At 51.1% G+C, this 13,026-nt stretch overlaps 1 protein-coding gene across 1 annotated transcript in view; it reads right to left on the reverse strand.

Moving 5' to 3' along the window:
* The window catches only part of EXOC6B (exocyst complex component 6B), a 287,927-nt gene that overhangs the window by 78,709 nt on the left and 196,192 nt on the right, over nucleotides 1-13,026 (reverse strand). Inside the window, 1 exon segment of the mRNA XM_033060798.1 lies at nucleotides 636-777. Coding sequence (XP_032916689.1) covers nucleotides 636-777 — 142 coding nt within the window.

Here is a 13,026-nt window from a genome sequence, read left to right on the forward strand (position 1 = left end):
TATAAATATAAATATAAATATAAATATAAATATAAATATAAATATAAATATAAATATAAATTAGAAATAGAAATACATAGAAATATAGCTAGATATAGATATAGATATATGGATGATATAGATATAGATATAGATAGATACAACTCGAAATAAAATAAAATTAAAATAAAAATTAAAATAAATATAAATATAAAATAAATATAAATATATTTATAAATATAATTTTTATATAAATACCTTAACTTCACATATAATTTCACGTAATGCACTAATAAATTTTTTTTGTTTATACCCTGCAGTAACTTTGATTAAAACCTCTTATTTCTTTTTTACTATCTGGTCAATAAATAACCCATTTTACCAACAAGAGCTGATCTGCCACCCCTAAAACCCACGGCCCAAAGCCATTTTGGGTGAACAATGAACCCCCAAACCCCTGATTTGGGCAGAGCAGGAACCCCCTGGGTCTGTGACACAGCCAGGTTTGGGTTTGTGGCACACTCAGGTTTGGGTTTGTGGCTCTCAGGTTTGGGTTTTTGCACACTCAGGTTTGGGTTTGTGGCACACTCAGGTTTGGGTTTTTGCACACTCAGGTTTGGGTTTTTGCACACCCAGCTTTGGGGCTGTTCTCTTACGTTCGCACTCCTCCACGTCCAGGTTGAACTGCTGCAGGGCTCCCAGCGTCAGCTGCCTCACCTCGGCCTCCAGCAGCAGCTGCAGCAGCGATGTGGACAGGTGCTTGCAGGCTGACATGCAGGCGGTCTGGGCCACCTTCCCCTGCAGGACAAACGGACACTGGTCAGGGTTCACTGGGACAGACAGACTGCGGTCAAAATCTGAATTACTGTGAGCTACAGTGAGAGACAGGGAAATTCCTGATCAAAATCTGAATTTACTGCCAGCTACAGACACTAGTCAGGGTTCACTGAGACAGACTCCTGGTCAAAATCTGAATTTATTGTGAGCTACACTGACAGACAGGGAGGTTCCTGATCAAAATCTGAATTTACTGCAAGCTACAGACACTGGTCAGGGTTCACTGGGACAGACAGACTGCGGTCAAAATCTGAATTACTGTGAGCTACAGTGAGAGACAGGGAAATTCCTGATCAAAATTTGAATTTACTGTGAGCTACACTGACAGACAGGGAGATTCCTGATCAAAATCTGAATTTATTGTGATCTACACTGACAGACAGGGAGGTTCCTGATCAAAATCTGAATTTACTGCGAGCTACAGACACTGGTCAGGGTTCATTGGGACAGACTCCTGGTCAAAATCTGAATTTACTGCAAGCTACAGTGAGAGACAGGGAGATTCCTGATCAAAATTTTTAATTTACTGTGAGCTACACTGACAGGCAGATTCCTGATCAAAATCTGAATTTATTGCAAGCTACATGAGCTCATACATCATTTTTAGGAAGGTTAGTAATTATTTACTACATTCATTGGGTTAAACATCACACACACAAAGTTTTCATTTCTACTTGTTCTTCATTTCATTTCATCTTTCCTGTCTTGAGCCAATCTTCCTGTAATGCTCAAATTAGCATTTACTAATTAAATCTACAGTGCTGTCAGGATGAGTTAGCACAGCCAGGGCCACTGGCAGGGACAGTAAGCACTGGGCTTCTCCAGCCCAGCCCAACCTGCTCAGGTAAACCCAGCAGAGAATTTCTCCAGCCCAGCCAAAATTCCTCAGCTATAGCCACCACTGAACTTCCCTAGATCAGCCCAAACCTTCCCAGTTAAAGCTGCCAGAAAACTTCAGCTCAATCCAACCTCCTCAAGTAAATCCATCACAGAACTTCTCCAACTCAGCCCCCAGCACAAAACTTCTCTAGACCAGACCAAATTCCTCACTTAAAGCTACCAGAGAACTCCAGACCAGCCCAAATTTCTCAGTTAAAGCCACCAGAGAACTTCTCCAGCTCAGCCAAAATTCCTCATTTAAATCCAACAGAGAACTTCTCTGGCTCAGCCAAACCTCCCCAGTCAAAGCCACCAGAGAACTCCTCTAGCCCAGCTCAGTCCCCTCAGTAAAAGCCACCAGCACAAAACTCTAGACCAGCCCAAATTCCTCAATAAAGGCAGCAGGGAACTCTCCAGTCCAGCCCAAATTCCCAGTAAAGGCAGCAGGGAACTCTCCAGGCCAGCCCAAATTCCCCAAAAGGCAGCAGGAATCTCTCCAGCCCAGCCCAAATTCCCAGTAAAGGCAGCAGGGAACTCTCCAGCTCAGCCCAAATTCCCAGTAAAGGCAGCAGGGAATTCTCCAGGCCAGCCCAAATTCCCCAGAAAAGGCAGCAGGGAATCTCTCCAGTCCAGCCCAAATTCCCCAATAAAGGCAGCAGGGAACTCTCCAGTCCAGCCCAAATTCCCCAGTAAAGGCAGCAGGGAACTCTCCAGAGCAGCCCAAATTCCTAGAAAAGGCAGGAGGGAATCTCTCCAGTCCAGCCCAAATTCCCAATAAAGGCAGCAGGGAACTCTCCATCCAGCTCAAATTCCCAGTAAAGGCAGCAGGGAACTCTCCAGTCCAGCCCAAATTCCTAGAAAAGGCAGCAGGGAACTCTTCAGTCCAGCCCAAATTCCTCAATAAAGGTAGCAGGGAACTCTCCAGTCCAGCCCAAATTCCTAGAAAAGGCAGCAGGGAACTCTCCAGTCCAGCCCAAATTCCTCAATAAAGGCAGCAGGGAACTCTCCAGTCCAGCCCAAATTCCCAGAAAAGGCAGCAGGGAACTCTCCATCCAGCCCAAATTCCTCAATAAAGGCAGCAGGGAACTCTCCAGAGCAGCCCAAATTCCTCAATAAAGGCAGCAGGAATCTCTCCAGTCCAGCCCAAATTCCCAGTAAAGGCAGCAGGAATCTCTCCAGTCCAGCCCAAATTCCCAGTAAAGGCAGCAGGAATCTCTCCAGTCCAGCCCAAATTCCCCAAAAAAGGCAGCAGGAATCTCTCCAGTCCAGCCCAAATTCCTCAGCGCGTCCCATCCGTGATGGGATCTCCCTCTCAACTTCCCAACCACCTCCTCCCAAGGGAATCCCCTCTGGAAGTGCCCATGGCTGATGGAAGGGTCAGACCTCATTGGGAGACAGTCCAGGAGAGCTTTGGGGTGCTCAGAGCTCTGAGGGTTCTCATCAAATCCTAACAGGGCAAGACAAGATCCCATTGATTCTCAGGGAACGCTTGGGTGGGAAGGGATCCTAAATCCCATCCCATCCCACAGGCAGGAGGCTCCAACCCCCAGTGTCCAACCTTGGACATTCCCAGCCCCAGCCTGACCCCCTCTATGGCAGGAGGGTCTGCAGGAGGAGTCAAACCCCCACCAGTGGTGAAATCCTTGGGCTCAGGAGCGGGATTTTGCCCAAACCCTCCGGCTGACACCGCAGGGAACGATCCCAGCGCCTGGGATCATGCTGCTGCCCTGAGAACAGCTCCAGCAGGAGATTATGTCCTCAAACACTCACAAAAGACTCTCAACACGCTTTCCTGACACCAAGGCGTGGCCTAGCAGCTCTCACTGACTCTTTAAGCCGTGTTTAAACTGGGATTAAGCGCGGCGCTTACGCCGCGGTTCCAGCCCGGCGTCGCCGGTTTCGTTATCTCAACACGGCAATGTTTGATGCCTCTGATGGGAAGGGTTTATTTTTTACCCAGCTCTGCAAAGTTGGTTTGGATCTTCAGGCCACATCCATCTTCAGCAGGAGGGAGAAATGTTTTGTTTTTTTTTTATTTAAAAAAGGAGCGGAGCCGTGCGTTGCAGGGCAGGGTGCTCCATCTCCAGGAGCGCCCATCACTCACCTCCCAGCAAACACCTGCACCAAAATGAAGATGAAGCACGGCAACCATAAAGTTTAGCAGAGCTCTGGGGTTTTTTGTTTGCTTTTCATCATTTGTTTGTGCCTTTCTGACACGCTGGGTTATTTAGAACCCTTCTTGTGCCAATTCCTCAGCTCTGGAAGCTGCGGGAAGCGCGGCTGCGATTTGTCTTCATTACTTCCAACAGACACTCGGGTTTTTGCTGTGGCTGAGGAGTTTTGAAAGAACCAGGAATAGCCTGAGTTAGGAGGGACCCACAGATTGTGGATCCAAGTCCTGACCCTGCCCAGACCCCCCAAAATCCCTCCCTGGTGTCCAAACTCTCCTGGAGCTCAGTGGGGCCGTGCCCATTCCCTGGGCACCCTCTGGGTGAGGAATCTTCCCCTGAATTCCAGCCTGAGCCTCCCCTGGCACAGCTCCAGCCCTGCCCTGCTCCTATCCCTGTCACAGCTGCCCCTCAGGAGGAGAAAATCCCAATGAGCCTCCCTCTGCTCCAGCTGGACACTCCAAGTGTCCTCAACTGCGTCACTGAGATGTCCCAGAGGGAGCAGAGGATGGGAAATCACAGCAGCCAAGCCCTGGGATCCTGCTGAGCACAGGGGATGGGGCAGCTCCTGATCCTCCCTGGAACTGCAGGAGAAAATCCCTGGAGTAGCTCACACTCCACATCAGCAGGAAATTCCAGAGGGAATTTGGAGAAGTTTCCCTTGGAGAAGCCTTGGGGGTTCTCACCCCCAGGGGAACCATGGAATGGTTTGGGTTGGGTCTTAAATCCCATCCAGAGCCACCCCATCCAGGCCAGGGACACCTCCCACTGTCCCAGGGGATCCAACCTGGCCTTGGTCACTCCAGGGATCCAGGGGCAGCCCCAGCAAATCTGGGAATTCCAGCCCAGCCCCTCCCCACCCTCCCAGGCAGGAATTCCTTGCCCACATCCCAGCCCAATCTCCCCTTTCCCAGTGAAGCCATTCCCTGTGTCCTGTCCCTCCAGCCCTTGTCCCCAGTCCCTCTCCAGCTCTCCTGGAGCCCCTGCAGGGACTCTGAGCATTCCCTGGCATTTTCCCTTCTCCAGGATCATCTCCATGAGTTTCCCACCTGCTCACCTCTCCAGCCTGTCCAAGCCCCCCTGGATTCCCTCCTTCCCCACCTGCCCTGGGCACCAATTTCTGCTCAGGAGAGAGTGAATGACCACTGGCACCACCAGTGGGTGAAAAAGAGCAAACAAATGAGATGAAATGTCACTTAATTGAGCCCCAAACAGGGAAATTGGGATGGAAGAAGCGATTTCATCATCAGGGCTTGGCAGCAGCGCAGCTCTGAGAGGCTTCCCCAGGGAAGGGGCACTTCAGGATGTTCCCTATGGGAATGTTCTCCCAGGATTTATGGCAAAGGGGATCCAAACAAGCCCAGGAGCAGCTTCTGGCTCAGCCTTCCCTCCTCCTGCCTCCTCCACACAGAATTAGGCCAGGCCTAAACCTGTGCAAATGGGCACTGCCCTCACCCTGAACCTGAATCTTCTCAGGCCAGCTGACAACATGACCTTCTATTTCCATTATTCTTGAGGTTTAAAAATCTAAAAAAACCCTAAATTTAAAACCTAAAAATTTAAAAACATAAAAACCCTTTCCTTTAAAAAACACTCAGCTTTTCCTCTCAACACACGGATGCCTCACAGTTTAAACCCAGTGATATCTGAAGAAAAGCAAAAATACATGGAATTACTTTTTTCAGCTTTTTAAGCCTGAATCCCTTTTTTTCCCCCCCTTTATATTTATTATCAGAGAACTCAGAGATGCCACAGGAGTTTCAATCACGGTGTTGAATGTCTGCTCAGAGAACAGAAGGCACCACCAGGGATGAGCAGCAGCTCCTGCCCTGGGCACCGAGATTTAAAACCCTCCCACAATTTATGGCTTTCACTCCTTATAAATAAGACCCAACTTAATCCTTTCCTGCCTTTCCTGCGCTCCACGAGCTGCAGCAGCTCCTTATAAAGTCAGAACATCAATTCCAGGCCATTTTCCCGGGAATTCAGCGGGAAATGTGCTGGATAAGCAGCTGCTGCTGACAGGAGACAAACGAGCGCGGCCGCGGATATTTCAGCGCTAACAAGCGGCTGCTGCAGCTCAGGGCTGTTTGTATTCCCGCCTGGGATGGCAGGAACCGAGCACATCCTCCTGCCCAGCTCGGTCTGCACAGCTTATTTATGGTGGAGTTGTAGTTTGTGGTGTTGGGGGGTTTTTTTGGTTTTTTTTTTGTGAGTTTTGTGCAGCGCTGGAAGAGCCGCGCTGTGGGATGTGTGGAGGGGAGAATGGCATGGATGTGTCTGACACCGCCCCAGTATCCCAAAATCATCACCTATCCCAAGCATCCCAAAAAGCATCACCCACCCCAGCCCTCCTGAAATCATTATCCACCCCAGATCTCCCAAAATCATTACCCACCCCAATTCCCCTGAAATTATTACCCATCCCAACCCTCAAAAATTCATTACCCTCCCAAAATCATCATCCACCCAAAATCATTTCCCACCCCCAACCTTCCTGAAATCATCACCCACCTCAACCCTTCTGAAATCACTGCTTGCCCCGACCCTCCTGAAATCATTACCCACCCCAGCCTTCCTGAAATTGTTACCCACCCCAACCATCCCAAAATCATCACCCATCCCAGCCCCACCAAAATCATTACCCTCCCAAAATCATCACCCATCCAAGTCCTCCCAAAATCATTACCACCCAAAATTATCACCCATCCCAGCCCCACCAAAATCATTACCCTCCCAAAATCATTATCCATCCAAACCCACCCAAAATCATTACCCATCCAACCCACCCAAAATCATGATCCTCCCAAAATCATCACCCATTCAAGCCCTCCCAAAATCATTACCACTCAAAATCACTACCCTCCAAAAATCATTATCCATACCAGCCCCTCCAAAATCATTACCCTCCCAAAATCATTACCACTTAAAATCATTACCCTCCCAATCATCCTGGAATTGCTGCCTGCCCCACCCTGGCAGCAGTGCCAGGACCTGTCCCTTGGCACAGGTTGGGAATCTCCCAGGATTTGTCCCTTGGCACAGGTTGGGAAGCTCCCAGGATTTGTCCCCTGGCACAGGGGCATCTGTGACAGAGCCACACCTTGTCCCCACACCTTGTCCCCATCCAGGTGACACTTCCAGGGCTGGGGACTCCAACCCTCCCTGTGCAGCCCCAAACCCCAGTGCCCACCAAGCCCATCCCAGTGGAGGAATCAGCCCCAAATGCTCTCTTCCATCCCTGGGCACAGAGGAGGCTCTGCACTGCCAGGGGCATCTGTGACCAAGCCCCACACCTTGTCCCCACCCTTGTCCCCATCCAGGTGACACCCCCAAAACTGGGGACTCCAACCTTCCTCAGTGCCCACCAAGCCCATCCTGGAGGAATCAGCCCTAAATGCTCTCTTCCATCCCTGGGCACAGAGGAGGCTCTGGACTGCCAGGGGCATCTGTGACCGAGCCACACCTTGTCCCCATCCAGGTGTCACCTGCAGGGCTGGGGACTCCAACTCTCCCTGTGCAGCCCCAAACCCCAGTGTTCACCAAGCCCATCCCAGTGGAGGAATCAGCCCTAAATGCTCTCTGTCCATCCCTGGGCACAGGGGAGGTTCTGCACTGCCAGGGGCATCTGTGACCAAGTCACACCTTGTCCCCACCCTTGTCCCCAGCCTGGTGACACCTCCAGGGCTGGGGACTCCAACCCTCCCTGTGCAGCCCCAAACCCCAGTACCCACCAAGCCCATCCCAGTGGAGGAATCAGCCCTAAATGCTCTCTGTCCATCCTCACCCCATCCCTGGGCACAGGGGAGGCTCTGCACTGCCAGGGGCATCTGTGACAGAGCCACACCTTGTCCCCATCCAGGTGACACCCCCAGAACTGGGGACTCCAACCTTCCTCAGTGCCCACCAAGCCCATCCCAGTGGAGGAATCAGCCCCAAATGCTCTCTGTCCATCCCTGGGCACAGGAGAGGCTCTGCACTGCCAGGGGCATCTGTGACAGAGCCACACCTTGTCCCCACCCTGGTGTCACCTCCAAAACTGGGGACTCCAACCTTCCTCAGTGCCCACCAAGCCCATCCCAGTGGAGGAATCAGCCCTAAATGCTCTCTGTCCATCCCTGGGCACAGGGGAGGCTCTGGACAGCCGGGGCCATCTGTGACAGAGCCACACCTTGTCCCCACCCTTGTCCCCACCCTGGTGTCACCTCCAGGGGTGGGGACTCCAACTCTCCCTGTGCAGCCCCAAATCCCAGTGTCCACCAAGCCCATCCTAGTGGCAGAATCAGCCCTAAATGCTCTCTGTCCATCCCTGGGCACAGGGGAGGCTCTGGACAGCCGGGGCCATCTGTGACTGAGCCACACCTTGTCCCCACCCTTGTCCCCACCCAGGTGACACCCCCAGAACTGGGGACTCCAACCCTCCCTGTGCAGCCCCAAACCCCAGTGCCCACCAAGCCCATCCCAGTGGAGGAATCAGCCCTAAATGCTCTCTGTCCATCCTCACCCCATCCCTGGGCACAGGGGAGGCTCTGCACTGCCAGGGGCATCTGTGACTGAGCCACACCTTGTCCCCATCCAGGTGACACCCCCAGAACTGGGGACTCCAACCTTCCTCAGTGCCCACCAAGCCCATCCCAGTGGAGGAATCAGCCCCAAATGCTCTCTGTCCATCCCTGGGCACAGGAGAGGCTCTGCACTGCCAGGGGCATCTGTGACAGAGCCACACCTTGTCCCCACCCAGGTGACACTCCCAGAACTGGGGACTCCAACCTTCCTCAGTGTCCACCAAGCCCATCCCAGTGGAGGAATCAGCCCCAAATGCTCTCTGTCCATCCCTGGGCACAGGGGAGGCTCTGGGCAGCCCCCCTGGCTCCGGGAGCGTTTGTTTGCACTCGGCCAATCTGTTCCCAATTAGGGAGAGGAAACGCCAGGAGGCTGCCTCGTTAATTAAGGAACTCGCTATCAAAGGACTCATTAAGAGCTACTGAAATGGAATGGTTGTTCAAATAAATACCCATTAATCTGCACGTGCAGGAGCACCCCTGGCTGCCACGGAACCATGGAGAGGGTTGGGCTGGACCCAGAAATGATCACCCAGGTCCATCCTGACACCTCCCACGAGCCCAGGCTGCTCCAAGACCTGCCCAGCCAGTCTTGGTCACTTCCAGGGATCCCTTCACCTGCTGGTGCCTCCTGCACGTCCCAAACATCCAAAAATCCAAACCCAAATTCCCCCTGAGGAATTGCTGCGGCATTTCCATGGCAAACAAAGCCTGACGGGCCCCCAGTGCTCTCAGAGTTTCCAATTAATTCTCTTTTCTTGTTTGCTACCAGCAGAATTCCTTCCTCACCCGCAACAAGCATCGGGATTGATGCGATTAAGGATATTTAGATGTGCAAATCCAGGGACTTCAGAGGGCAGAGAAGCAGGCCAAAAAAAGGGAATTCTTTGGTATTAAATGTACGATTTTCTATAAACACCACAAGTTGTCCCCACCATTTCAACACTGAATTTCCTGACTTTCCCAATCCATAAGGCAGCGCTGGGATGTTTTGCAGAGGATGGAAACGTGATGGGGAAATAATGAGCAATTGTTTGGTAGCACAAACCCCAGGATAATCCCAGTGGATCCTCTCTCTGTGGCCACAGATGGAGACTTCAGACCTCACAGACCTCCCAGGGCTCCTCTCCTGCTCCAGAAGCTTCTGGATCCCCTGGCTGCCCTAAATCCCCCTAAACTGGGGGAAAATGCACGAAATCAGCTCTGGAAATTTTTCCTGCCTTGCCTGTGCTGTCCTGATTTGCCTTTTTTTTTTAAAAAAAAAAAACAACAGTTCTGCACTCACTGAAGGTGGCAGAAAAACACCAACCCATCACCCAAAAACACAAATGCTTCCCAAAGCATCAAAACAAGTGAACGATGAGTACTTGTAGATTTTAAAAATATTTTTAAGAGGTTTACTTAAAAAATAAACCTTTCATTAATTGCCCAGAAGTCCATTTTCAACTGGACTTTCCAAGTCCATTTCCAAGTGGGTTTTTTCGTGGAGGTTTTTGGTTGGATGATTTTTTTTTTTCCTTTCTGGTTTGTTTTGGGTGCTTTCAGCTTTGTTTTAGTTTAAAAAACCACAGAGAAACCAAACAAAACCCTTTAAAAAAACAGAAAAGACAACCCCAAACCTCTGGATCTGCACTCAAGATCCTGCAAAGGAATGGGTCTGCAGGACAAGGAGTTCCAAAGGAACCCCAAGCCCAGCTGGTGTCCCTGCTTGGTTGCCAAAGTCAGAGCTTGGTGGCCCTAAAGATGTCCCCTCAAGGCTGGAGCTCAGCTGGCCCAAATCACCCCTGTGGCCACACCAGCCTCGATGGCTGCATCCCAAATAAACCCAGCAGGTACCAAGAAAACTCTTAATTAATAAATTCTACTCACTCAGCTTTGCAGCACACTCGTTAGGAACAAATCCCTTTTTTATCCCTCATTTTGGGGTGTTTTTTACGGAAGGAGGACAGGAGCAGAGCAATTCCTGGTTTCCAGCTGTGGGCTGGGATCTGTCACTCCACACTGATGTGTGGCCACCAACGGGCCCTGAGTGGCTTCAGCCACTGGCAGACCTGGATCTGATCCCTGGAGTCACCCCAGGAGCTGGACACTGGAGCCATGGTGTGGATTTAGGGAGCTGAGTCAGGAGGTGACGCTCACAGGGGTTTGGGATTTGCCAAGGAAAAGAGGGAAACCTTCCAGCCAAGGCTGGCTTGTGGGTCAGGGCAACTGGGAACACGGGAATGGCTGCTGGAGGAAGGGATGGTCCTCAGCTGTGGATCTGTGGGATGCTCCTCAGCCTTGGATCCATGGAATACCCTGAGCCTTGGATCCATGGGATGCTCCTCAGCCTTGGATCCATGGAATGTTCCTCAGCCTTGGATCCATGGGATGCTGCTCAGCCTTGGATCCATGCAATACCCTGAGCCTTGGATCCATGGGATGTTCCTCAGCTGTTGATCCATGGAATACCCTGAGCCTTGGATCAACAGGAGGCTCCTGAGCCTTGGATCCAGGGAATACTCTGAGCCTTGGATCCATGGGATGCTCCTCAGCCTTGGATCAACGAGCTGGATGCTCCTCAGCCTTGGATCCATGGAATGCTCTGAGCCTTGGATCAACGAGATGTTCCTCAGCTTTGGATCAACAGGATGATCTTCAGCCTTGGATCCATGGAATATTCCAAGCCTTGGACCAATGGGATGGATGCTCCACAGCCTTGGATCCATGGAATACTGCTCAGTCTCGAACCAATGAGATTTTCCTCAATCTTGGATCCATGGAATGCTCCTGAGCCTTGGATCCACGGAATACCCTGAGCCTTGGACCAACAGGATGTTCCACAGCCTTGGACCCATGGAATACTCTGAGCCTTGGATCAAAGGGATGCTCCTCAGTCTTGGATCAATAGGAGGATCATCAGCCTTGGATTCATGGGATGCTCCTCAGCCTTGGACCAAGGAGCTGTTCCTCAATCTTGCACCCATGGGGTGATCCTCAGACTTGGATCTATGGAATACTCTGAGCCTTGGACCAATGGGATGCCCCTCAACCTTGGACCAACAGGATGTTCTTCTATCTTGGATCCATGGGATGCTCCTCAGCCTTGGAACAACAGGATTGGATCCATGGGATGATCGTCAGCCTTGGATCTATGGAATACTCTGAGCCTTGGACCAACAGGATGCTCCTCAGTCCTGGATCCATGGAATACTCCAAGCCTTGGATCCATGGGATCCTTAGAACTTTGGAGCTCCTGATGCCCAGACTGAAGAAAAGAGAGGCAGTGTCTGCACTGGCATTTCTCTGGGAAGGAGTTTTGGATTCCATCTCCACTGGGACACACGGAATGGCCAATGCCACTGTCCCTTCCAAACCCCAGCATCCATCCAGCCAGGACACTCATCCCTGCCCTTTTCCCAGGAATGGGAGAGCCTCTCCTGCCCAGGATCCAGAAGAGATCCCAGGAACTGGAGGAGGACGGACGGACCTGGGGCAGGCTCTGGTCACCCCTGGCAGAACCCCGGTGCCACCAGGAAATCACCAGGCTCCAACAGAGCTTCCCCACTGGAGCTTTTCCTGAGTAAAACTGGGATTTTGGCCTTGACTTGCACCATCCCTATCTCCAAGGTCCCACCATGGGAGATCTCCATGGAAAACCCACGGAGAGCAGCACCAGGTAACCCAATCCCAAGAGGAATCTGTCTCCTGCAAAGACCAACTCAACTGGAGAATCCAAAGAGCCAAAAGTGGAGCTGCTCCAACCAGCCCCATCCTCTGCCTGACCCAGGATCTCTCCCAAATTCCCCTGGAAGCCGAGCCTGCATTCCAGACGTGTGGAAAAAACTCCGTGGGGTGTCCTTTGCCAGAGGCAAACATTTCCCACCTTGGTGATATTTTGGGAGAACGGGACAGGACCAACACATGGCAAAGTTGAACCAGACAAACAATAAAAAAAAAAGGAAAAATAAAAATGGGGAAGAGAAGAGAAAAGCAAATCCAGCAGTTATCCTCACCACACCAAAAATAAACCAGCCACTGCAGCCCGGTACAAACCCCCGACATTCCAATAAAAGAGGAAGAAAACCTTGGCTGTGTCCAAGATGCCCAAGGTCAACAGCTGGAAGTGTTTTGGCTGGAGCTGGGGGAAGAGGGAAATCACACGGGGGGTGATGGTCACAACCAGCTCCCGCAGACAGGGCTGAAAGGGGCTTTTATTAAAAATATTTAATGCGCTTTTACTCGGTCTGGGGCTTTTTTGGGGTCTTTAATGGAGTAGCAGCTCCATGGAAAGGTTTTTCCTCTGAAGGAATCAAGAAGTCTTGGAATCATGAGAAGCAGAAATAAAAACACCCAACAGCAATAGGATTCAGGATAGCAGAGGCTCTGAGCAGAAGCAGGAATGCACAATTTGTCTCTCTCTAAAAGTCAAGGAGTGACTTCTGCTTCATTTCTTTTTTGTTAAATAGGAAAATAAATAAATAGGAGGGGAAGGGAAGGGAAGGGAAGGGAAGGGAAGGGAAGGGAAGGGAAGGGAAGGGAAGGGAAGGGAAGGGAAGGGAAGGGAAGGGAAGGGAAGGGAAGGGAAGGGAAGGGAAGGGAAGGGAAGGGAAGGGAAGGGA

The sequence above is a fragment of the Catharus ustulatus genome, chromosome 5, assembly GCF_009819885.2.
Source record: "Catharus ustulatus isolate bCatUst1 chromosome 5, bCatUst1.pri.v2, whole genome shotgun sequence".
In the NCBI taxonomy this organism is placed as follows: Eukaryota; Metazoa; Chordata; class Aves; order Passeriformes; family Turdidae; genus Catharus; species Catharus ustulatus.